Here is a 27,530-nt window from a genome sequence, read left to right on the forward strand (position 1 = left end):
TCCTTATTTATGAGAATCAAATTAGCCAGTTCTTCCTCCATAAACACGTATACGCAAAACTCCAAAAAAAATAAAAATCCCTAGCACTCTTTTCTAAAACCGTGTCAAAAGACAGACGAAAACCATGTCAAAAGACATACATGAAGTAAATTTGGACTTTAATAGACAATTGTCTCGGTAAAATCCTTTAATAAATGTTATTTTTTAAAATAAAAACGGATGTTAATTGTATTATTTATTATTTATAACCTAAAAAATGACCATTATGTTGTATTTATTATGGATATAACCTATGATTTTAGAACTCCAACATTTTCATCCTTTTAAAAATCATTGTTGGTCACAATTTTTATCATTCTCTTTTCTAGTGTTTCCATCCCACGAAATTTATAATTTGCTTATTCCAAGCTAGCCGACAATCATACATTTGGATCATATTTTAATTTTAAAAGCTAATTCCATTGATTTTATATTTCTAAAAATTGTTTATTGTTTTGAGGATCTCTTAATTTCAATAACAAAATTTAACTTAATGAATTCAATAGTTATCATTTGGTTAGTACTAAAATTTTCAAAATCTAAAAGTACAAGGATTGAAAATGACTAAATTAAAGTACATGTACTAAATCCACAATTTACACATAATATAGGGTTTAATAGTAAAATTAGACCAAATTAAAATTAAGTGTAATCACTCTACCTTAAGTAATTAGACCCAAATTGAATTATGAATTGATAAGGGTTTAAAATTGATTGAGTGCAACAACAAAATTGGATAAAAGTAATAAAGATAAATTGAGACAAATTTAAGATGGAACTTTAAAGACGACGGTCAACATTCCTAAAATAATTAATTGGTATGAATTTCTTTTTAACTTTAGTTAATTATGAAAAAGCAAATAATAGTAGTATTAGCCTATTAGGGTTTTGCAACCATACCAGAAAAACAGAATCGAAATAAACATTGAATCCTTTTCTGATATCATATCATTTTGCTTTTACTCTCTCTGCTCAACCCACTGTATCATCTGCTTTACTTCACTTATCTCTGTCTTTGGATTTAGTTTTAGACTTTCAGAGTCAAAAAGGGCCATCATTTGCTTCCATCTTTCGGCTTTATTTATTTATTTTCATTTTTTAAAATATACTTTTTTGGAAGCTTACATGTGAAGCAAATTTCAGCTTTGAATGAACCAGTGTCATCGAATTTGCTCTCTCAACTGCAATTTTTCAAATGGGTATAGTGTTTGAAGTTTTTTCTTTCTTTCTGGTAAATGGGTTATAGTTGTATTTTATTTCCTTTGAGCTTCAAATCCTGAAACGGTTTTTTTCCTTGGCAAAACTTTCATCCATCTTGTGAGGTGAATCCAAGGCTAAAAGGGGTGATGGAGGATATAGTGCTGTATAAGCAAGGTTGGAAATGGTTAAAATCTCAGAAGCATGTTTATTCCAAGGCGAAAACAGCTGTTGGTTGTTGTAGAGATAAAATGGGGTTGTTAATTGAGAAGCATTGGCCTATGGTTTGTAGTGCATTTCTTAATCTCTGGAAGTTCTCAAGGTTGCTTTTGGTTTATTGGAAAGATTGTTTGGTGAGAGGGTTTCAGTCATGTAGCAGATTGGGTTCAGCTTCCTTGCTTGTTATAATGTGGAGTTGTTTCCTCAGCTTGACTTCCATGTCTCGCTTACTCTATCTACTTCTAAGTATGGTATGTCTCGTTTTATGTTTTTGTTAAAATATGGTATCTTTTTGGGTTTCCTGCGTTATTGAACACTTTTCAAGCTGATTGCCGATTTTATAATGATTTGATTAGTTAGATAGACTTGTTAATTTGACTGGAAGGAGCTAAAAACCAAGTTGGGATGATTGATTACTTCGATTTTTATTTTGTTAACGTTGTTGCAATTTTGAAATTTGTTTGAGATGAAAAAAAGACTGGGTTTTCTATGGTAAAATTTATCGGCCTGATTGCTTGATGTTGAGTAGTTAAAAACAAAAATGAAGTTAAAACATTTTGTTTCCCAATCAATATGTTAATAGGCTGGAGTCTCTTGGCAAGAATGCTTTGATTTAGCTTATAGGTTGTTTTCCCCAAAATCATCTGGCTGTGCTGATTGCTGAACTGTTGGCTGGAAATTATTTCCTGAAGTCCTTCTGAGAGGTTTCAACATGCTTTTGTTTCTGGTTTTTGATGGAAAGTTCATTGAGCATCATCCTTGGCTGTTTCGAAGTGCTGCTTTTTGCCCCACACTATTGTGAGTAAAACCATCTGCATGGTGATGTCTGTACAAGTGCCAGTGAAGTTTATTTGAACACTTAAATCACGAATGAGCCAAATTACTTGTTCTCTCAAAATTGTGACTGTGAAGGTTCAAAATATCCCCTAACCTACAAATGTGTTACTCTGTCTGATAGCATTTTGTTTCTACTGGTTCCTTTGGACATGAAATTGAAGGAGCAAAAGTTACTAATAGATGCTAATGGTGGATTTTTTTATCAAGTTAAACAAAACTTGCTGATGTTATGGTTTATTGGGAGTTCTGATGGATTTTCACTTTATTAAACAAATACGAGGGTCAGTTTTACTGAGTGGCACCAATCTTATTTAAATAGTCATTAGAAGCTTGAGAATGATACTAAGAGTCTTGTCTCATATGTTTCAGGGAGCTGCTGGAGCTGCCATTCAGAACTTAGGTTACACTCCCGGACTCTTTATTGTAGGATTGTTCAGCATTTTGATACTATGGATGTATGCTAACTTTTGGATGACGGGAACACTCTTTATAGTTGGAGGTATGGTTTATTTCTTACTCCCTGACTATGAATTTTTCTTGTCTTCAGATGATGTTTTCACTTATTTCATGCATACTTCTATCATGATACAGGAGATGGGTTTATCAATGTTGTTGATGACTGTGATACATCCTCTGTTTGAGGAATAGTTACAGACATCAAGTATGAGATTATCTGTTTTCTCAAGCAGATGTTATCTACCTTATTCTGTGTCCAAAAGACTTATGCCTCGTTTTACTAGTTTGTAGATACAAGTTCCAACATGCATGTGCTTGTGCATGGAAAGCTCATTAAAGTAGAAAACTTATAGGAATATATAGGGAGAATGAAGCACCCATAACTTTGTAAGTTCTTTTACAAATTGATATGGTTTTCTTGGAAGTAAGGGTGGTACTCTGCCAATGGAAACTGAAGGAGGAAGTGTTGGTTTGTGACAAGTATCACTAGGATAAGGCCCTGAAATAATTGAAAGGTAGGAACAAGACCAGGAAATAATGAAAGGAGCTTTGCCTCTTAATTTCTGTGTGAGTCAGTAAATTTTTGTTATAAGCTAAGCATTTTCCATCTTAGGCTCTCTTTACTTCCTTCTTAAACTGTAGAGAATTTGCATGTCTAGTAAGTGTAGGTGGTTGTGGGATTAGTTTCATCAGACCTCATAAGATTTACGATTAGGAACATAAGAGCCTAAAAGTAAAATCTGTGGGATCATTTGACGGCAATTATGTTATTTACTATTTCAAATTGAAAGTGAGCCAGTTTTGGTTAAATCATGCTTTTATTTAGGTTGAGTTTTGTACATCTATGGTAATTTCCTCGTACCAGTGCTTTGTCTAAGCTGCTGACTGTCCTATCAAATGCTTTGTCCAAGTCAAGTGCCTCCAATCTTTGTTTTAACACCTTGTTGATTAAATGAATTGTTCCTTGATGTTATCAAATCCAAAAAGTAAAAAATTATGTGATCCTTGGCAGTTGTTTCAATATTATAAGCTATTTCAAATGCAAAAGTTTTCTATCTTTGGTTAAATTATTAGCATATCTTTAGGTTGAGTTCGATCTATCTATGGTAATTTTCCTCAATACCAGTTCTTGTCATACTTTGCTTTGCTCACTGCTCTGTGAAATGCTTTATCCAAATCAAGTGCCTGCAGTTCACACTTTGATGTTATCAGGTCCAGAAGTGATTATAGGATCCTTTGCTGGTACTTGTTTTAATGTTATTTCCTATTTCAAATTGACAAGTTTGCTATTTTTGGTTAATCTATTATATGATGTCTTTAGGTTAAGTTGAGATCTATCTGTTATAATTTCCCTCAATACCAGTGCTTCTCTAAGCATGCCGATTTTCCTATCAAATGCTTTGTTTAAACCAATGTTTTCAGAACCATACTGGTGGTTGAATCGGTCAGATGATTGGTTCCTGGTCCGCCAAAAAATAAAAAAAGGGAGGAAAAAATTTAGAAAAATAGGAAAAATCAGAAAAAGGAAATCTAAAAAAGTTATAAACATAAATAAATAATGACATAAACATCTATTAAACATTCCAAATTCAATTAAAACGTCAACATTATCATTCCTAAATCATAATTGAAGTATTGAAAACTTGAAACTGAACCACCAAAACAAACATTAACAATATAATTTCAGGTAAACGACATAACTAATCTCTAGGCTTGAGTCGAGATACATACCGAGTTCAATATCATCCAATTAATTAAAATTATTTCAAGCAATAAACACATTAATAAAGCCCACAACTGATTAAACATTGGTGCCCATCGCATGTATAGACATATAACTCATGAAATAAAAAGACCTTGACAATTTGACACAATTTAATATTAAATGGCAGCAAGCAAAAGTATTTGATCTGAAGCCTCATACATACACCGATACCCATATTAAAAGTTTGCAACTTTTCGAACTCTGGCTCATTTAAAGTCCTAATTTTTGTGAAGTTTTTAGTTGAACTCTTAAGTCTCCTAACATCTTATAGAGCTTGTTTTATTATACTTGGTATTTATTTTAAGTTGAAAAGATTTATAACTCGGTTCTTTTCATTCAACTTGACTCGATAAATTTTTAAATCAAATTTGACTGAGAAAATAAGTTTTTATCCAATAGATTTATTTAGTGTTTTTTTTCAAATTTATTTATTTTTATTTGGATTTTGGGCCAGATTTTTATTTTTATTGGTTTACCGGTTTGGACTAATAAATATAAGAAGCTGGTTCAATGGGTTTTTTAACCAGTTCAATGGCAATTCTGAGCAATTTGCTCAAAACCTGGTTCAATGTCCTTGTCTGGACTGGTGCACCCGCTGGTTCCTGGTTCAACCGGTTGGATCGGCTGGTCCTGTCCAGTTCCAACAACATTGGTTCAAACCGTTCAAACGAAGTGCCTGCAGTTATTAATCCTTGATGATTAATTGTCACTAATTCCGAAAGTAAATTGTAGGGTTCTTTGACTGTATTTTAATGTTATTTACTTCAATTTCATCTATTGTCATTTAGGTTGAGTTCAATCATCAATTGCCATTTTCCTCGATACTAGTGTTTGTGTATGCATGCCCACTGTCCTATCAAATCTTTTGTCTGAACTGAGTGCATGCAGTCTGTATGCTAACCTTTGGTGATTAATTGAATTGCTCTTTGACTTTATCAGTTTTTTTTCTCATGCCTTTGGTTATCATTTCTGCCACTACTACTGGCAACAATTAACCTTCTGGAATGAAGTTAAATGATAGATGATTTTGAGGAATATCCTTGACTATTCTTTGAAGCCCTTATCCAGCCTTTGCTGTGTGTAAAAGAGTGTTACTTCACAGAAGTCCTATATATCATCTAAAACATGGCTAGCATGTATATTTACTCTAAAAACTTGTGCATATTTCTTCTATGTTGCCGGTGTTGCATTATTGGATTATTCTTGTGAGAAGCAATTCATCTCTAATTCTGGATGAGAAATTCTTGAATCTGAAACTTTCATGGACTTAATATTTGCATTAAATCTCTTTTACTGCTTCTATTGATTTCAGATCTCTGAAGTTCTTATCTCTCTGCACAGGTTATATGTTCTCCTTAAGCCATGCACGGTTGATAGTCTTGATAGCAACTACATACTCTATTTACTTTGTCAAAGATCGAGTTGGTTGGCTTGGTGTTTTCCTATCAATAAACCTTGCATTTCTCTCGAACGATGTATTGAATTATTTGGTCCAACGTTTTGATAATGTGAGTGAAACCGCACATTATGAAGAGCCAAAGGAATCCAAACCAGTTATGGAAGATGATTTGTCTGGGGAATGTGAATACTCAAATCCTAGTATTGACTCTGAGAAGGTGCAGCCATGCAAGTCATCTAGCAAGTCTGCTACTACATCTGTTATTAACCAAAAAGAGGTTTCTGCAAAAAGAGTGGTCAAGGAAGAAACGAGTTCAGCTGATGAAATGACAAGAATATTGAATTGCACTGATCATTATCAAGCACTGGGGATTCCTCGTCATACAAAAATTGACACTGCAGTCTTGAAAAAGGAATATAAAAAGAAGGTAGATTCTGTCCTGGCAAAAAGGCATAGATATTTCAATTATCTAAATATCTAGTCTATGCACCCGGTACTTAATTCAACAAAAAGTTAGACTTGAGATAGGTTTCTCCTTTTCTATGCTAGTGATATCGGGCCATGTTTAGCCTTTGTTTCTTATAGGTTATTTCCTAATTTGTTGTTAAGAAAACGGAAAGGATTTTAGGATTTGCATAAAGGAACTTGATGGGTTGGAATCTAGGAGAAACATGGTTAGGAGGGAATGCTTGTGGATGAGACGGAAGATATCCTTCTTTGTTTTGCTTCTTCTTAGGTTCCTTTAAAGCCTTCTTATATTTTCCATTGATTTTTGGGTATACCTACTTGTTTTATTGATTTATTTTCTCTCAATTCTACTTACAACAGGCAATGCTTGTACATCCTGATAAAAATATGGGGAGTCCTTTAGCTAGTGAATCATTTAAGAAACTTCAATGTGCTTACGAGGTGAGCAACTATGTTCTTCTTGTTATATTTTAGTCTTAATTTAATTTCTTATTTTGAGTTCCTGTTTTGTGTACATATAAAATGAAAGCTGAAGAATGTCATCAGCTCTGTAAGTGTCGGCTCTGGCCTTAAGCAGATTTGGCGTGTATTTTGTAGGTTCTTTCTGATTCCGTGAAAAAGAGGGACTATGATGAGCAATTAAGAAAGGAGGAATCCAGGACTCGGAGTGTCTGTCAAGAGTCCCATAGCTCTTCACGGCAGGTAGTTTTGATTTCTATTGCGCCTTTTCATTTTTGTTGCTTCGTTTTATTTTCTTGCAGTTCTTTTTTCAATGGAATTTATAGCCAAGAGGAATGAAAATGCAAAAATGCTTGGCACAATGGAGATAATATGTAACTTCTTAGAATTCAAAAATCTAGCTTCGGGGTTCTTTTCACTTGGTTTTGCTCTGTCCAGGAGTTTCTTTATATTGATATATTGCTATAGATTTTTTGGAAAATGGAAAAAAAAATGTCATTCTATAGTAACTTTGTCCTCTTGAGCAAAAACCAATTTATGAGTCACGGTGACAGAGGTTACCTGGTCTGACAATCGACTAATTAAGGGTTGTTCAACATGATGGCAGTGTTTACCTCTGGCAGTCACTATCGAGTGTTTTATGTTGTTATGGTTAGTGCCTGCTGGCTGCATGCGAAAGCTTGTTTTGCATTGCTGATTCATGTGATTCTGAGTTAGTCATTCATGTTGTATGATAATGTAAAATTAATACCTTTCAACCATTATTTATTTCAGCAGCCCAGTCCAGACTATTGCTCTGAAGAATCAAGGCGTATACAGTGCACTAAGTGTGGTAATTCACATATATGGGTATGCACAAATAGGAACAAGGCCAAGGCTAGATGGTGCCAGGTCGGACTTTTTTCTTTTTCAAATCCTCTGTTTCAAAAAGTTAAGCATTTTACTAGTTATGAAATATGGCTTAATCATGAATGAAACTTTGAGGCATAAGCCTTTTGAAACTAAAATTATAATAAATATCTTTATAAATTTAAACATTAAAAAGTTCGAAAACAATAATAAAATAAAAGTTCAAACAAAAATGTACCTCAATCCAATGCTTGCAGATTTTAAGAAAGCAAAAGGTACTCGTCAAACAAAAAGTAATAATTGATTCAAACCACTTAAGAACATTAAAAATGTAGTAGACAAACAAAAGAGGAGTTCTTCGAAGTTGTGCCCTAGGTGATTTTATAGCACCTTGTATGTGGATAGCATCTCTTTAGGATTGAAGCAGTAATCAAGTTTGTTCTCTTGCATACGACACACTTGTTTTTCATGTGGGCACAAAATTTACAAGCACATGCATGCCTGTGTAAGTACACGCACAAAAACATGCATGTATACACATCACACACTCAATACAGTGATCTATATTCTCCTCTACTTAATTCATAAAATTTTGAGATTAATTCTGCATTCAGGATTGCTGTCAATATCATCAAGCCAAGGATGGAGATGGGTGGGTTGAGTACAAAGGTTCCTTGGTGTTTGATAGGCCTCAAAAGGTGGGTTCCTTCTTACAAAATTGATCATTTCAACTGAATTTGGTATGACTTGAAATTGCGAGTGTTTATTATAAAATTGGCAATTTGTTTAGCTTTACCAACCATTCTTGATGTGGTGTTTTAAGTTAAAAGCAGAAAATAGCTTACCTGATACTAAATTTAAGATTGGAGCTGGAATGAGGTAACAGATCTGAGTTTTGCATTACTAATTTTTTATTTTGGAACAAGGAAGGTGTTTACAATGAGGCTAACGAATTATTTAGATTATAAAAGTTATTTAATTCTAGCATTTGAGTACACCAAAACTTGCATACTAGTTAAATGATTACTTAAATGGTAGTGTCTTGAGAAGGGCATGTTGGTTCTTTTACAGAAGCAACTTCACTTACTGTTTCTTAAGCAGCTCCTGACCCTGAGCATTAAGTGCACTTGGGTGTTTAAAACTCCAGATGGCCAATTTCAGGAATAAAAGCTATTTAATTCTAGCATTTGAGTACACCAAAACTTGCATAATGCTTACTTAAATGGTGGTGTCTTGAGAAGGACATGTTGGTTCTTTTACAGAAGCAACTTCACTTGCCGGTTCTTAAGCAGCTCCTGACCCTGAGCATTAAGTGCACTTGGGTGTTTAAAATTCCAGATGGCCAATTTCAGGGATTCCATTTGTCATCCCTGTGTTTTATGACTGGACAAGTGCTAACCAAAATGAATCACAATTGCTTAATAACAAAATGTGGGGAAACATAACAGAGATAATATTCGAAGATTGACAACAGGATATGGCTCCAGGGCATTCTGCATGATTACTTTATCCACGGTAATGGAGAACATAATGATGTATATGTGACTAAAATACCTTTTTAAGGATGTAAGCATTTGATGCAATCTCCTTATATGCACTTTGCTGTTTAACAGACTATAGTATTCATTACACTTCACAGTTTGCTCTCGTCTTTCTTTTAGGTGGAAATACCACGTGCTTTTGTTTGTGCCGAGAGCAAGATCTTTGATGTTTCAGAATGGGCTATTTGTCAGGTTAGTTCTTGTTTTGTAGATACATGTACATATATCTGGTGGATGTGTATTTTAACTTTATTGGTTAATTTGATCTTATTTAGAAGTTACGAAAGGGGAAAGAAAGAAGTTATAGCATAATATTAAATACTTAAATGATCAAACAATTGGTTATATATATACTGCTTGGTTCACACTGTAAAACAAAGTGGATAAAATTTGGTTTCGGTAAATAGTTTTCAACCCAGTTCGGTATCCAGATTACATAATTATTGTTCGTTGGTTTCCTTTTGTTCATAATGATTTGGCAAAATTTCAAAAAGCGGTTGCCTTTCATGAATCTTACCTAGAAAAATTAACTTCAAGTGGAATGAGAAAAATATGATTCACATAGCTGACCATTTAGAGATGGAAATGGCTTTCTTTCTTGTTATCATTGTCAATTTACTTTTGTCTAAAGTCCAAATCAAAACCGTAGTCGTAAGCCAAAGATATGATGTGTATTTGTGTATGGTATGTACAAATCTTGTTCTGTGTGTAAAATTCATGTGTCGTTTTCTATTATCTAGGTTTCCTCTTATAGCTGGCTTAAATTTGAAATCTGACTTTTGGATTTGGATGCAAATAGTGGGTTAAATTGTGTTATGGTTATGAAATAGATGTTCAAATTGAATTAGAAACCAAGCTAAATTAATCAAATACAGACTTGAACTTGATAACAAAATTCCTTTTAATCAAACTGAATTGAGTCATACTCTCCTCTGCAATGGAATGGGTAATGCAATTATTTGTTGTTGTCCTAACTGATAAATTGCGTCTTTGCTCAAATGAAACTTCTGCGCATCTGCATGCACCCTAGTTCCCTGTCCTTCCCCCCAAAAAAAAAAAAACACCACATACAACCCAATTTGATTATTGATTCTTTATAGACATCTCATGTGTTCTGTAACTAAGTCCCTTATGCATGCTATTTTTCCTACTAATTCAGTATGTCTAAGGATGGATGGATCTAGGGTGGGGGCAACTGTCTCCACTCAAATTCTAGAAGTATACTAATATTAATGTAGGGGGTTAAAATGTTTTTACATGAAATCCTTTCTTAAAATGTTTTTACATGAAATCCTTTCTTTCCTCTATATATTGTTGAAATGTAGATAAAAAGCAGTGGTTGGATAGTATTTTGCAAAGCTGCAAGTAATGAGTTTATTTATTTTATTGTATGATGAAGTATGAAATTCAACCATATGTGCTAAATTTCTTTTAAGAATGAAAAGATGTTGGATATAATCAAAACAAAAGACCATATAAAGATGAAGAGTTTGGTTGGTGCAGGGATTTGAAATTCTAAAATCTAAAATATGTCTTTTGGTCAAGAAACTGTCCAGAGTGTTAATGTGAGGGAAAAATATTGCCTGTTTAAAATATTGCCTGAAAATGGTTTTTGCAGGGAATGGCATGTAGACCAAACACCCATCGACCTAGCTTCCATGTAAACATGGTTGGATTGGAGAAGACACAAAGGTCCAACACAAGCAGATATCCTTGGGATTTGGATGCTGAAATGATTGATGAAGATGAAGAATTCGAGTTATGGCTTCAGCAGGCCTTAGCCTCTGGCCTCTTTTGCGAAACCTCTAAACGTAGAAAGAGTTGGAGTCCGTTTAAATTGCCTCAGAAGAAAAGTAAAAGGCAGTGGCGAAGATCTTCAACCTGAATACTTGATTCGAGGCATTCTGCAAAGAATTTCACTTTCCAGCCAAAGAGACATACAACTAAGGACAAGACGGTTTATGAAGGGGGAAGCGAACGAAAAAGGAATAAGAAAAAGAGGGGGGAAATCTTAGAAAAGGATGAAAAGAAAAGATAAGCAAAGAAAAGATGGGTTTTGAGTTATAAGAGAGATGCCATACATTGCCTACTACCATCTCATTGAATTTCAGGATTTAGGCAAGGAAAAGAAAGTGTGGAGTTGCATGCATCCATCCATACATGCATACAGGTGTGACTTTGCCTTTTTATGGCAAATATAAGATCAAAGGCATTTTCTGGTACAAATCTGTTTTCTTAAGCTCCTTTGCTTGGCAATTCTCATTTCAATGTTGGATCAAAATTGATCTTTTTGTATATTTATACTACTACAACTGCTGCTCTGTAGTTGTAATGAAATTAGCTGCCACTTCTTTCGGGCTCCCTCAGTCTTTGTTAGTTTTGCTCCATTCATTTTCTCTAATTCTACATCTGGTTTTCTTCTGATATATACATTTGTTGAGGGGATGACCCCTTCAGAAGTCTTATAAGAATCATTTGTTGGACAGCTGGCTGAACCCCCAATAATTGTAGGTATTGTTATCATGTCGGGGTTGTCCCCCTCTTCTGTTGAAAGTCTTGAAGGGTTCTCTTCTGAGCCATGCAAGTCGTGTCTCCACCAATTGAACCAATTGAGGTGTTATCCTTCTGTGAAGTTCTTGGAAGAGGAGGGAGACCAAACCTTGACATAGGTGCAATACCTACCATTGTTGGGGCTGTGGTCGCGGTCGATACTTCGAAGACTTCTCTCAACGGATTCTAGCACCGTGGTTATTCGGATTTTCAATAATATTCTAGCAGCAAAGTAGTTTGGATTTGGAAGTGTCGGACATGATGTGGTTTTATTCAATTTGTTTTAAAATATTTTCATATATTTAGAGAATCATGTCACAAAATGAACCGATCAATGAGTACTAAAATTCTTTTGCGGATTTTCCGGTTGGGATCACAACTCGTTAATCAAGTTATAGTTTGAGCAGCCGAACATTAAAGAATGGTTATGGGTGAGCTGGGATTTAAAGCTGTGTTATTATGCAGCGATGGTGATGATGATGAGAATGATCATGCATACTGTTTCTGCTTTTCACCATCTTCTTAAAGCACCAATTTAGTAACAGTTATGGTGTCGACTGGCGATACCGTTTAAAGGAGGATAGTAATCTTGGTGAGCAAAATGTTTATTGGGTTTAAATAGATTTATTCGATTAATTATGGGTTTTGATTTTTCCAAATGCTTACGTGGATCACCATAAGAGACTAGTGCTTTCACCGGTCGTGATCTTTGAAGGCTTCAAAGTGCTCATCATTCTTGCGTTCACAATTGGGATGATAATCTTGAGATTATGATGTCTCAAAAGGTACGGTTGTCAATTTATTTTTTCTTTTTGCAATTTATTTGTTTAGGAGCTCCATGCATAAGTAAAGCCAAAAACTCTTAAAAAGCTTCACCATAAACCATCATTTTCCTTATTATCTTTATTCTTTCCATCAATAAAAAGCACAAACTCAATCGCCATTCTCAGAAGGTTGAATCCTCATATAATCTAAATATTTTTTTCCATAGATCTTGATGGTGAAGAACTGTTTGAAGTAGTCCTCCATTCCCACCCTTCTGAACAATGGAGGGTTTTCTGCATTTATAAGACTCAATGAAGGCCCTACCTCTGCCTCAAAGTTAGGACTCAAGTTGAAGGTAACTGTTATTCTTTCTCTCTCTTTATTGCAAGTAACCTTGTGTTCAACGCTGTGATAAACTCCGTTGCTAAATATCTGCATTAACATTTACACATTTCTTATATACATGCATACATAGGAATGCGTTTTGTAATATGGAAAAATTATATAATCCTAGTTGAGGGTTTACCAAGTGTATTATAGGATGTAATAATAAATAATAAATAAATGTGTCGTTAGTCAGACTCTCAACTCACTTGTGGAGTTTAAAAATCTCTACTAGCGGTGTATTAAATAATTACCTTTTATATTATATTCAAATTTTACCAAAAAAAATTAGGTGGAGTACACTATTATTCACAAAACTTTTGGATAAATTTTTGTTTTGGCCACTTAACTAAAAAAAGTTGCAATACTGTTCAAAAGTTTTCATTGAAGTCACAAGGTTATTAAAATTGATGTTATGACTTTCTTTATTTGCATTGCCTACATCAATCGAAAGCTTTCTTTCTCTTTCTTTTTTACAATTCATGTATTTTTTTTATGAAATAGCTTTAGATGTCACGAATTTGCGAATCAAAATTGAAATAGATTTTTTTTTTTATCTTCAATATTGACTGTCAGATCAAATTTAATTTAAGGTATGTCATCGATGAGTATTGATTCATTATACCAATCGTTGAATCATTACTTGAAGTTCGTTAAAGGAATTTAAAAAAAAAAAATTTGACCTAGTGACTTAAATAAAAACTTTTAAATAGTTCAGTTATTTAAATAAATTTTTTTGAATAATTTAAATTACAAAATAAAAATTTATAATTTAGTAACAAATAATATAATTTACCCAAAAAAAAAGTTTGTACCTGGAAAATGTCTCCAACATTGACCACAAAAGCATCTGGGTTGACGTTGAAAGGGAACCAAAGGCCATTTTTTTTAATCTCAAGGCCATCCACTCCATTAAGTTGGCGTACGATAGTGAGGAGAGTCATATCAGAGTGTGGAATAAGACCCATCACCGACTCTGGATGTGGGCATGGAGGATAATATGCCATCTTCACCGCTTGCAACCCATCATCAAACAACTCCATCATCTCCTTTTCTTTAATTTTCAATGCTTTTCCCATGAAACCAATAAGTTTTGTGGCAAGCTTTTGGAGTTCCGATAAGTAACACTCCATCGTACTTCTGCATCATGATGATGACATCCGTTAAATATTAAGTAAACATCACTTTCTGAGAAGCTTAAAGCAAAGAGGGAAAGAACCTTAAAGGAGGAGGGAGTTGTGGGAAGACATGAGGGCTGCGCCTATGGAGTGGGTTAGTGATAATATTCAAAGTGTCAACCCAATCATATTTGCCATCTGCTCTCATCTTCCTTCCATACCCTTCCCACCCTCTTTCCCCTATTTTGTATTTCAGTTTCTCTTCCAATGGCAGCCTATAAAATTCCTCCACTTCGTGCTTCAGTTTCTCCAGCAGTGATGAGCTAACCCCATGGTTCACCAACTGCCCCAGTACCACCATATCCATTCATTAACTACAGTACTCAATCATACATGCATACATATATATAATTTAGTTCTGGAGAGTGAAACAGACAAACCTGAAAGATGCCCCAGTCTTGGCAAGTAGAGTGCAACTTGTGGAGCTCAAGGTTCTGGTGGTCATCTTCCAAAAGCAAACGAGACATGTCGATGGTTGGTGGCAAAGGAGTGGTGACAGACAAGGAAGGAGGTTGTTGGTTTATACGAACAAATGGTTGTGGGATTGAGAAATCCGGTGCTGCTAATTTAACAAGTTCCTGGACGCTAAATGTTGAAGGATCGAAGGCAGAGGTGCTGAAATCATCTTCAGTGTATGATGATGATGATCCCATATTGTTGAGGAAGGAGTCAGCCTCTTCAATCTACAACATACACCCCATTGTTGGAGATATTTAAAGGGGAAAACAAAGGTTACAGCTGTTTTTGTATGAGGTAAGAATACAATAGGTACAAAAGAAGATATTGACTTGGCAACATGATAATTTTAATAAAAAAATGGAAATAGGGTATGACAGAATATGATAATGGATTTTTTTTATAAATATTTCACAAAAAATTATTGATACTTTTTTTTTTCATTAAATGCTTATTTTTATTTATCGAATAAACAAATTTAATTTATGGGATATTTTACCCATCTAACCCACAAAAAACTAATATTTATAAAAATGACTTTGGTTCAAAAATATTTACGAAATGACCTGAAATGAACAATAAATTTAAGTTTTGGGAACCCAATGGTCGACAACACCTTGTGTTTTGGCCTCACCATTACTTGATGATTGTGTCAGACTTTAAAAAAATAAAATTTTTGAGTTTGGGACATGAATGGCTGGCACCAGGGTATATTTTTTTTAAATTGTATCATACTGGTATATAAAAAATACTAGTATTTGAAATTTTTTTTTTTGGTTTTGGCCATGTAATGGTCGGCACCAGAGGCATTTAAAATTTTTTTTTTGGATGCTGGCCAATAGATGGCCGGTACCAAGTACATTTTTCGGCTCCCAAGAAACTTTTTTTTTTTACTTTGGGACACTAACGGCCTGCACTAGTGTCATTTAAAATTTTTTTCTTGGTGCTGGCCAGTAAATGGTCGACACCAAGTCCATCTTTCAGCTCTTAAGGCATTTTTTTTTACTTTGGGACACTGATGGCCCGCACCACCTTTTTCGGGTCCCAAAAATATTTTTTTTGGTTTTGGGACACCGATGGCCGGCACCAACTTTATCAGATTAAAAAACATTTTTTTCTTATTTTGGAACACTAATAGCCGACACCAAGTATTAGAAAATTAGTTTTCTTAATTTTGAGAATCAGATGGCCGACACCAAATTTATCAGATATATATAGGTGTTTTGTCTTCCATTTGAGTTTTTGTTTACTTTATTAGTTGAAAATCGAGATTAAAAATATCAGTTTTTTCTGTTGAGAAGGAAGCAAAATTTTTTTAAGATGAGTTCCCAGATTTTGTTTGTTTATGTTCATTTCGATGGAGAAATGATAAATACAACTGAAGAAGGCTGTGTATTTCAAAGTCGGAAAAAAAATGAATAAGATTTAACAAGCGTCTTTCGTTGGCGGATTTAAAACAAAAAATCAGTACAAAGATAGCTACCCGTTGCAAAAAGCAAATGTTGAGACTGTTTTACAAAATTTTCGGTTGCAACAGATCTGCCTAAGTTATCAGAAATGGAGCTTGAAGATGATGATGATCTAGGGACAATGATAGCAATTTATTGCCCCTCTTGAAATGGAAAATCCCAGCCCGGTTGAGTTGTTCGCGAAGATAGCTGAACTGGATCCCATTCAAGTTGTAATTTCAGCAAGCCAATGTTTTGGAATTGATTTTGATCTTAACGTCTCCTAGAAAGATTAGTTGGGTTGTGGACGGTCAATGCCAACTCCCGAAAATCCAAAAACCGGTGGATGTTCATATAACATCCCAAACTCATGTACTTGTCTAGAGATCCATCCACAGGTGTTGGCCACCACAGAAGATGGTGACGAAGGGTCTGATAATGATGACCAGTCCCACTGTGATCCCAACGATGATTTCAGTGACCCCAGTTTGGATGACATCCCTGAAGACATAGACGAGGATGACCCGGTGGAGGGTGATAATGCAAACCCCCATTCGGTCGGGAACACGGAACCTGATATAGTTATAAGAAATAATCTTGGGTCCTTCATAACCGACGTAGATTCTGATGTGGCTTCTGCACGCGAGTTCTCGGAATATACAAAAATTGGTTGGCTCACCTACTTGATGATGAATTCAACGATGAAGAGTTGTTCGTAGGACAACAATTCAATAACAAGAAAGACTGTTTACATGCTATAAAACAACTTAGCTTGAAGTTAGGTGTGGATTATAAAGTAACGAAGTCGACGTAGTCTTTGTACGTAGGAGAATGTTGGAAAGCCTCAAGTGGGTGTAATTGGCGTGTTCGAGCCGCGTTAATGCAGCGGACACAAATGTGGATAATAAGGAAACTAGAAGGTCCACACACATGCACGTCTGCTCGTATGTCATAAGACCATTGAAAGTTAGATGCAAAAACTATATGCAACTACATAATCTATTTGGTGAAAGAGTCACCCACCATTCAGGTGTCGGTCCTTATTGCTGACATGCAAGCTTGATTCAAGTATAAAGTGTCGTATAGAAAGACATTGTGGGCAAAGTAAATGGCGATGCGAGAGTTGTATGGTGACTGGGATGCGTCATGCAACGAGCTTCAAGGGTGGATAATCGGGATGCGAGAGTATGTGCCTGGGATAGTGACTGATTTGCAAACACTGTCGTATAAAGGCTCGAACAGATAGATACAATTGGGGAAACGAGTTTTTCACTGATTATTTTAGACGTGCGTGTGTTAGGGCCTTCCCTCACTACAAGCCGATGGTGCAGGTGGACGAGGCTTGGTTCTACGATAAATACACGCAAATGCTCCTGATTGTTGTTGCATAAGACGTCAATGGTATTTCCGATTGCTTTGGCCATCGTGGAGCGTGAGTGCTTCAAGTCTTGGAAATTTTTCTTCAGAAATCTACGGAGGCACGTTGTTAGAGAAGACAACATTTTCCTTATATCAGATAGATCGAAAGGATTACTTGCTGTGATAAGGCAATCAGGGGTTCTGTGGAGGTCTGTTTATTGCATCCGGCACATTGCGATAAACTTTCACAGAGATTATAAGAATAAAGATTGGAAAAAATAATTCGTGAATATGGGTAAAAAATATTGTTTGTATTTATTTCAAAAATTCCTTTTCAAATTTTTTTAGCCTGTAAGTTTTTAAAATACTAATTCCAAATTGCATATGCCGCTTATGAGTTAGAGCTGCAAAGATTCAAGCAGAGGTTCATGAGGCTTGAATCTCAGATGTCATCTTTACTAATAGATCTCGGGACATGGTTGGGTAGCATGGAAAACTAGCAATAGACTTAAAATTACGATGAGGGGTTTCGGTATGGGCAGATGATGACAAACCTGGTAGAGGCGGTTAACTCTTTATTGAGGCGCACACGTCATTTGTCGATTTTTACTGTTTTCTCGGTAACATTATATAGGTTGGACACATTGATGCCTAGGATCGGGTTGAGACAAGCTAAGCAGATCGAGACCGGGCACGCGTACGTTGAGGCCGTCCGAAAGGCCATGGCGGTAAATAGTCAAAGGGCACAAACAATGAACGCAAAATTGTAATCGCGTGACTCGGGTATTTCACCTAGATCGTACGCAGTTGATTTGTGAAACAGGCGTTGTGAGTGCGAGATATTTCAGACTCTTCGATATCCCTGTGCGCATGTTCATGCAGCGTGTGCGAGAGCAAACTTAAATGTTGAATAATTCATACACGGGATCTACACATTGCAACGCACATTGCGTATATGGGGGAACAAATTTCTTGTAATCCCTGATGTCTCAAACTGGGAAGTTCCACTACCTGCTTTCGAGATGGTGCCTGACCGTAGTTTTCGTAGACATCCTAAAGGTCGACCACAATCGACGAGAATTCGAAATGACATGGACGTCAGGGAGACGGGCGAACCCAAACTGTGCACTGTGTGTCGAACATCCGGACACAACCGATCAACTTGCCCACATCGTGTTTATGTTTTCAGTTAATCGTCTCGTAATGCCGGACTCGAAGATGACGAATGATATATTATTGAACGCATGTTCTTGTAAAAATATTGTAAAAATATGAAAAATTATACAAATGATATACTTTATTCAAATTATACAATTGATTAATTATAATTAATAATACATATTTTTTCTTATTCCTAATTTAAAACACATTAAATTATAATACAATATACATACATATTTATTTTAAAAGCAGATTAAATTATATTAATTCAATGAAAATCAAATAAAGTAAAAAGTGAAATGAAAATGAAATTAAAATAAGGGAATGAAATGAAAAGAAATTCAAATTTAATAGAAATTAAAGAAAAAAAGAGATTGATTTGAGGTGAACTGCTAAAAAGATGAAATATATAAATTAATATGGAAAAAACATAAATTAAAATGGAAAAAAAAAGATAATTTAAATGAAATGAGAAAAAAATTAAATGAGAAAAAAATAAATTTAAATAGAAAAAAAGATAATTTAGATGAAATGGAAATAAAATGAAAAAAAAAGTTGAAAGGACAGGTCAGGCCAGTGTCAGGCTTGCGGCAGGCCTAACAAGCAGACGGCCTGCAGGCACTAGGCCTGCTACGATGTGACCCAATAGGTCAGGCTTAAAAAAAACCCAAAAAAGGAAAAAGAGAAAATTTTATTTAAATTTAAAATTTTGAAATGAAATGATATTTAAATTGAGAAAAACTTAAATAAAATATGAAAAATTTAAATAATATGTAATTGAGATTACTTCTAATTAATATGAAAAAATATGAAATGAATTGAAAAATAATTTGAATTGAAAAAGATAAATTGAAATTAGACTACTTGTGATTCATATGAAAAAAAATTGTATATTAGAAAAATAAATTTAAATGGAAAAAATTAATGAAATGAAATGTTAAATGAATATGAAATGAAATGTAATTTGTAATGAATATGAAATGAAATGAAATGAATTTGTAATGATTATGAAATGGAATGAAAGTTTAAAAGAAAATAAATTATAAATTGAAATGAAAACAAAAACTGAAATGAAAAAAAAATTAATATCTGACTACTTGTTATTAATATGAAAAAAATTGAAATGAGAAAAAATTAAATTTAAATGGAAAAAAAGATAATTTAAATGAAATGGAAATGGAAATGAAATGAAAAAAAAAAGTTGAAAGGACGTGTCAGGGCCTGTGTCAAGCCTGCGCCAACTTCAGGCCAGTCAACAATGGCCAAGAATTGGCTGGCACCAAGCCCATTCGGCCTTCCATTGGCCGACACTAGCAAGCTTGGTGCGATGTGACCCAACGGGTCAGAAAGTGAAACAAGTTTTTTTGGTTTTTTTTTTCCAATTTTACCTCTGCTCAGCCACTATGGTCCCCCACTATAAATGAGGTACTTCAACCTAAAACCAGATCACCACCGTTGATAACTGCCGTTCACCATCGACCGTCACTGTTAACTGCCGACCGTCACCGTCCTCTGCCGACCGACAACCGTCGATTATCTCCAATCACCTTTCACAACCTTCGTTCACCGTCGACCATCGTCAATCACTCGATGGATCCTAATCCTAATTCTAATCCTAATCCTAATATTTTTTTAAATGACAACAACCACATTGCTAAAAATGTGAATAAGGTAAACGAGAAGAAAAAATGTCCCGTTTAATTTTAAATATTCATTTAAATTATTTTTTAAACGAGAAATATAACATTTTATATTTACTATAAACGTAGGGTCAGTATCGAATTGTGAGGCCCTGGTTGTATGATCTTGGTTATTTTTTCGATAAAAGAGTTTTACCGTATTTGAACATCGCGGGTTTTAAGGTAGCCGTGTACATTAAGATATCTGAGCTGCGGGCCAATTTAATATCGATCTTAGTATAAAGATGGTGCCCGGAGACACATACGTTCCACCTCCCGTGTGGGGGTAACTATTACACTGCAAGATGTAGCAGTCCAATTAGGGCTGTTTATAAATGACGAAGCAGTGACTGAGTTTGGAAAAGTGCTCGATCCGTGGGGTACTTGCTAGCGGTTACTTGGAAGAGTGCTCCCAACAATGAGGAAGAACGATTAACCAATATTAAATTTACCTGGTTGAGAGAAAACTTCCAGCATCTTTCGAGTAGTCCAATGCAGATGGGCATTATCTACGCTGCAAGAGCGTTCATTCTGCAATTTATAAGTGAGATGCTTTTGTCGGACGTCCATCAAAATAAAGTCAACATCATGTATCTCCCTTTATTAGAGGATTTCGAGCTTGCCAGAAGATTTAGTTGGGGCTCTACAGTATTGGCATGCTTATACCGTGAGCTTTGTCGAGCAACAAAGTCGTCTACAAAAACAATGGGCGGTTGCTGCGTTCCACTGCAGTTTTGGGCGTTATACCAAATGCCATTTCTAGCATCAGTGAGCCACCAATTGTATGTGTGGCCACTCGTGAACTGGTAAATATATAATTCAATTTTGACATCTATTTTTTAATTGTATAGTATAGTATACTCATTTTTGCAAGGAAAAATATCTGATAATTTATTCTTTTTTTTAGATGGGTAACTGTACCGAGAATCAGACGATCGTTCACCATACCTGTATACCGTATGATGATCGAGACTCATTCCAGGGATGGCGTGAAATACGCTTCTGAATCTTTCTTTTTTAAATACAATAATTGTACAAAAAAATTAACTAATAACATGTTGTCTATATTATGCAGTTTTTATGGATGCTATATGTTGAGGAAGGGATCGCGACGTTCATACCATCATGGGTTACCGAGCAGCAACAACTATTTGTGTCAAATGTTCCATTGATTCATTTTCATATGGTAGAGTGGCACGATGGAGGTCGGGTATTGAGGTAGTTCGGTTGCGCACAACCTATCCCGAACCCTCCCGTCAACATCAAAGAAGTCATCGGAATGGACAAAAAGGGTTCGGGTCGGGACATTTTAAATTGGGCAGAAAAAGATGAAACATATATCTTTTTGTGGCATGATCGACATTCAAGGCGCCCTCCCTTGTATATCTTAGAGGGAGGGTTCTCTCCTACGCGTGAGTATGCAGAATGATATATGGCATACGGGAAGCCTTTTATATTCTAAGGTCATTATATGTTGATCCCGAAAGACGCGAGACCAAAATCTTCTCGATGGCAACAGAGGAACGCACGATTGTGCCGTAATCGAGTTTCGCCATTCAGGAGCATCGAAACTGATTCTACCTAGAACCCCGATCCCGAGCCTCAATATGAAGCATCCGGCTCGTCATCATACCACTTGGAGTCGGAGCCCGAGCCCCAATTTCCTCTATTGGTCGAGGATATTTTTGGTGATGACCCCGAGCCTTAACATTCGACACGGTCCGAATTGTCTTCATACCACCCGGAGCTCGATCGAGAAGCACATACACCTATTACTAAGGATATTCTTCCATCGGCACCTCAAGTCACGCAATACCTCTTAACTCTCGATTATGGTGTATATAATTATACTACTTTTCTAAGTACACCGGATGGGATACCGGAGGTCAGACCGAGCAACTATCAAATGCCTCAGCAAGATGCACGACATCGCCAATGAAGGCAGCCGAACCGTTACACACCAACGCTGGGGACGTCGTCGAGATCACGACAATTTGATTTTTATCTTTAAATATTTACTTTATTTTGTAATTATTCTATTTTAATATTAATTTAATATCTCTAAAATAAGTATTTGTTTGAATAAATGACTTCGAAATATTTAATAAAAAATATATAATTTGAATAAGTAATAGTACACAACAAATTAAATTTACAAATACAATAAAATACAAATATTCTTGAATATTAATATACAAAAATATAAAATTTAAACAAAAATAATATGCATTAAATTAAATTTAAACACCCAAAAACTATAAGCAGATGGGTAAATTTAATACACAAAATTTTAAATTCAAACTACATATAATGTAAACTAAATTAAATTTAAACACCCAACAAACTAAAAGCAGATGGGTAAAATTAATACACGAAAATTTTAAATTCAAACTACATATAATACAAGCTAAATTAAATTTGAGATACAAAAAATACAAACATTCTAAGAAATTAATACACAAAATATAAAATGAAACATTAAATCCTAAACAACTACATTGAATTTACAGATATAAAAAATACAAATATTCTAAAGAAATAATATAATTATTTTGGATAGTAGTTTCTTCACAATTAGTCGTCTTATACTTGAATCGGGTCTACGTTGCATCAGTACCCCACTTATAAGTTGCGGAATAAACGCTCTTGCACCATAGATAATGTCCATCTGCATTGGACATCTCGGTTAGCCATTTATGATGCAATAAGTCATCCTACCCTTAATGGCATAACCTTTAAGGTTGACATGGCAGTATATAATTCAACTCTGTTAAAACATGATAGTATATAATTAAACCCCGAAATTCGGTTGTACACTACAAAAAACTTACATCTACAATCCATTACAAAAAACTCATTTGATGATAGACTATAAAACATTCTCATTTTGATGGCTCTCTCAAAAAAAAAATCTCATCCATTTACACTATCAGAACCCAAACCACCCCCTGTATATAGAGTGAGGGGAGGTTTCGACCATTTGATTCCCAAAATTAATAAAATTAATATTTTAATACTTGGTACCGGCCATCAGTGTTCCAAAATAAGAAAAAATAATTTTTATAATCTAATAAAGTTGGTGCCGGCCATCGGTATCCCAAAACAAAAAAATTTTCGGGACCCAAAAAAGGTGGTGCCGGACATCAGTGTCCCAAAGTAAAAAAAAAGTGCCTTAGGAGCCGAAAAATGTACTTGGTGCCGGCTAGCTGCTGGCCGACACCCAAAATATTTCTTTAAATGACACTGGTGTCGGCCATCAGTGTACCAAAGTAAAAAAAAAAGTGCCTTGGGAGCCGAAACATGTACTTGGTGCCGACCATCTACTGGCCAGCACCCAAAATTTTTTTAAATGACACTGGTGCCGGCCATCAGTGTCCCAAAGTAAAATAAAAGTTCATTGGGAGCCGGAAAATGTACTTGGTGCTGGCCATCTATTGACCAGCACCCAAAATTATTTTTTTAAAATGCCCATGGTGCCGACCATTACATGGCCAAAACCAATTTTTTTTCAAATACTGGTATTTTTGTATACTAGTATGATACGATTTTTAAAAAAAATACCCTGGTGTCGACCATTCATGTCCTAAACTCAAAAAATTCATTTTTTAAAGCTTGACACAATTATCAGGTAATGATGAGGCCAACATACAAGGTGATGCCGACCATTGGGTTCCCAAAACCCAAATTTACTGTTCATTTCAGGTCATGTTGGTGAATGTTTTTGAACCAGGGTTATTTTTGTAAATATTAAATTTTTTGGGTTAGATGAGGAAAATAGCCTAATTTATGAGTAAAATTTGTGGGTGGACATATAATCAAAACGAGATCAATGTAATATTAGCCGTACTCAAAAGAGAAATATTTAACGCACTAATTACATTCATGATCTAAAAGAGATAAAGATCAATTTTACATTACAAGATATAATTTTGTCCGGATAAAATTACAAGGCTTTCTCACAAATATTATGACTCAACAAGGTATAACTTTTGCATGGATAAAATTAGAAATCCTCCTCACAAATTTTTAGTTCATTTGTAAAGTTTTACTTATTAATTTTGATATAACAAATATTATATTTTGAATAAAATTCATTTTAAACATAACAAGAATTTCATTTTAAATGATATCTAAAAGAAAATGGTTGAACTCATACTTTAAAAATATTTTTGAAGCAAAATTAGTCAAACAAACTTTAACATTCTTCAGACATATTAAAATTGTTCATTGCCAAAAAGTATCGACAAGTATCGATAAATTTAAATGAGTATCAATAGATTCACAAATTTATCGATACATTTTTCAGTACCGATACAAAAATGACATTTTGTTTTTAAAAATGTTTACCAAGTATCAGTCCGGTATCGATACCTTTTGTTGGGTATCGATAAATTTCTTCAAGTATTGATAATGATATACTTTTATCGGTACATTTATCGATATCGATACGAAATTGACATTCTGACTTCCAAATCTTTTATCAAGTATCAATACGGTATCGATACCTCATATTTGGTATCGATAGATTTTCCTAGGTATCGATAGTATTGGTTCCAACTGTCACTAAATTAGGCATTAAATGCTATTGGTATCGATACTTGTAGAAAAAACATCGATACCTGTTGTTGTAGGTGACATTTATGCACTGGTATTTTCATCCCCAACAACTCTATTCAATATCCCAACAACCACAACGGTTGGAAATCAATTGAAGGGTATAACTATCAGCTTCTAAATGTCTTACAACAACAAGAGAGATTATTGAAGCATAAAAATCAATCAAACAACCTTTGTGCTTAATATTTTCATACTTTTCTTACATACACTTGTGAGTTTCATTGTTTATCTATCAGCTCAAGTTTTTTTCTTTGTAATTATGCTTAATTGACAAACACTTTGATCTTATCAGAGTTATTTATTAGTTTGCTTGTTTGTTTCTCTTTGAGAAGGTTTGAGTCTTAAGATTTGTGTAGAAATCTTAAGAGAGTTGTAAGGTTAAACCTTATCCTCAAAAGTTGATCATATTAATGAATTTGAGAAAATCCTTAGTTGTGAAAAGCTAAGGTAATGGAGTAAGAGTTTGGGACCGAACAACTCTAAATCATTGTGTTCAATTTTTCCATCCTTTCTCTCAAGATTCCACAAAATTTTTAAAATCCAATTCACCTCCTTTTAGCATTTTCAGATTGATTTATTGATCAAACAATTGATATTAAAGCTAGTCTCTAAAAGATAGATTGGCAACTAAAAGAAGATCTTCGGGAAAACTCTTCCAATCGTCAACTCAATTCACAAAGAATGACGTTTACTTCTAGTCTAGTTTTCTATGGAGAATCTCAATCTATCTCCAAGCCTCATTATTTCAATGGTGCAAATTATTCTTATTTGAAGATGAGGATGATGTTATTCATTCAAGGCAATACCTTTTGGCATGAGATATCATCATAGATGGTCCCCCTATTCCACTCAAACAAGAAGGAGAGCTTCTAGTTCCAAAGAGTAAGAAAGAATGAAATGAGAAAGATAGCAGGAGCATTCAATTTAATGCCAAGGTTATGCACACTCTATTTTGTATATTTGGTCCCGAAGAGTATAGTAGGGTGTCATCATGTGCCAATCTTAAGGAGATATGAAACAATCTTGAAGTCACTTATGAAGGTACAAATCAAGTGAAGAAGTCCAAAGTTGGAATTTTTACTCCCAACTACGAAACCTTCAAAATGAAGCCCGAGGAGGACATCAAGGTAATGTCCAATCAATTTACTATAATCATCAATAGATTAAAGTCATATAGGAAGACTTATCTCAATGAAGAGGTAGTGAGAAAAATACTTTGAAGCTTGCCTAAATCATAAGAAACTAAAGTAACTGCTATTGAAGAGGCAAAGAATTTAGAAACACTTACTCTAAATGAGCTTATCAGTTCTTTTCTTACATATGAGATGGGGCTCAAAGAAGGGGTCAAAGAAAATGTTGAAAATAAGAAGGTCGATATATCCATCAAATCCACAACAATTGAAGAGAGTGATTCAAGTAACGACGTGGATAAGGATAAAGAGATAGTCATGTTTGCTAGGAGATTCAAAAGGTTCATGAAGTCTAATAAAAGAAGATGATTCCAAAAGAAAGAGGGATTGAAACTTGAGTCCACTAAAGACAGAGATCCTATCATTTGCTATGAATGCAAAAAGTCGGGACACGTCAAATTCGATTGTCCACAATGGAATAAGAAGGGATCAAGCAAACAAAAGCTCAAGGTTAACATTGCTACTTGGAGTGACGAAGATTCTTCCAATGAAGATGAGCATGAAGTAGCCAATCTTTGCCTTATGGCCATAAATGGACCAAAGGTAACTTCTAACTCATCTATTTCAATTTTTTATTCATTTGATGAGTTACAAGATGCCTATGATGAACTAGGATTAAAGTTTAAAATTATGATTTCAAAATATAAGGAAAACATTTCAAAATTAAAAGATGAAAAGAGTTCACTCTCCAAGACTAATCATGAACTTGAAAATAAAATAAATGACATGCAAGCTATTATAAATGATTTTGTGAAAAAGAATTGACTTGTATAATTTGTTTTCTAAAGTTCGTGATGATCACGAAAAGCAACTTGAGTTGCTAAAGATTGAAAAAACTCACTCTAACAAAGATTTACCAAAAAGATTTGATAAAGGAGAAAGTTTAAAACAAAACTTTGTTGAACTAGTTTTAATTTCTATAAACATAGAGTTCCCTTAAGATTCTACAAGGTAAAACTTGTTAAAAGTGTATGGGTCCCTAAAGTTAGTGCTACTCAAGACAAGGAAGCTCTTTCAAAATGGATACCTAAAGGGAGTAAGATTTTAGGAACTAATGCTTATAGACCCAAAAGAATTTGGGTACCAAAAGAATTTGGGTACCAAAAATCAAAGTTTAATTTTATGTTTGTAAGGAAATGAGCATTGCTTCAAAGTGGAAAATTCAAGATAAACTCATGGTACCTTGATAGTGGATGCTCAGGACACAACCTGTGGCATGAGTCATTTTATCAAATTGAAGCCAAAAAGTGGAGGAGAAGTTACGTTTGGTGACAACTCCAAAGGAATTATTGAAGGAATTGACTCTATTGGTAAAAACTCTTCAATATTTATTGAAAATATCTTATATGTTAACGGTCTTAAGCATAATCTCTTAAGTATTAGTCAATTGTGTGATAAAGGTCTCAATGTCATCTTTGAATCTAATGGTTGTAAAGTAATTGACATTGTATCTAATAAGATTGTGCTTGTAGGACATAAAATAGGAAATATATACATGGTGCATTTAGATGAAA

General features: G+C 34.6%; 2 protein-coding genes across 10 annotated transcripts; one reads left to right on the plus strand and one right to left on the minus strand.

The window, feature by feature from the left end:
* The first annotated feature begins 908 nt into the window (after positions 1-908).
* Positions 909-11,589, plus strand: LOC105782976 (uncharacterized). Of its 9 annotated transcripts, none has more exons than XR_008192611.1 (11): positions 909-1,706; positions 2,662-2,791; positions 5,855-6,339; positions 6,741-6,821; positions 6,978-7,082; positions 7,447-7,490; positions 7,614-7,730; positions 8,303-8,386; positions 9,163-9,254; positions 9,350-9,421; positions 10,848-10,927. XR_008192611.1 is itself a non-coding variant. In XM_052626155.1 (11 exons), exons 1-10 carry the CDS (start codon positions 1,386-1,388, stop codon positions 9,394-9,396), a joined length of 1,455 nt encoding a protein of 484 aa, XP_052482115.1. In that variant the 5' UTR covers positions 909-1,385; the 3' UTR covers positions 9,397-9,421; positions 10,848-10,927. The 9 variants fall into 9 exon arrangements, 6 of the variants coding, with proteins under 6 accessions (XP_052482115.1, XP_052482116.1, XP_052482114.1 ...); XM_052626155.1 differs by having other exon boundaries at positions 9,163-9,203; XM_052626154.1 differs by lacking the exon at positions 9,163-9,254 and having other exon boundaries at positions 911-1,706.
* Positions 11,590-12,650: 1,061 nt separating this feature from the next.
* On the minus strand, positions 12,651-14,823 carry LOC105782977 (codeine O-demethylase). The gene is made up of 4 exons (XM_012608116.2): positions 14,487-14,823; positions 14,148-14,389; positions 13,744-14,068; positions 12,651-12,976 (listed from the first exon to the last, which is right to left on the minus strand). Exons 1-4 carry the CDS (start codon positions 14,757-14,759, stop codon positions 12,713-12,715), a joined length of 1,104 nt encoding a protein of 367 aa, XP_012463570.1. The 5' UTR covers positions 14,760-14,823; the 3' UTR covers positions 12,651-12,712.
* Positions 14,824-27,530: the final 12,707 nt, after the last annotated feature.

Source organism: Gossypium raimondii, chromosome 13 (assembly GCF_025698545.1).
Source record: "Gossypium raimondii isolate GPD5lz chromosome 13, ASM2569854v1, whole genome shotgun sequence".
NCBI lineage: Eukaryota > Viridiplantae > Streptophyta > Magnoliopsida > Malvales > Malvaceae > Gossypium > Gossypium raimondii.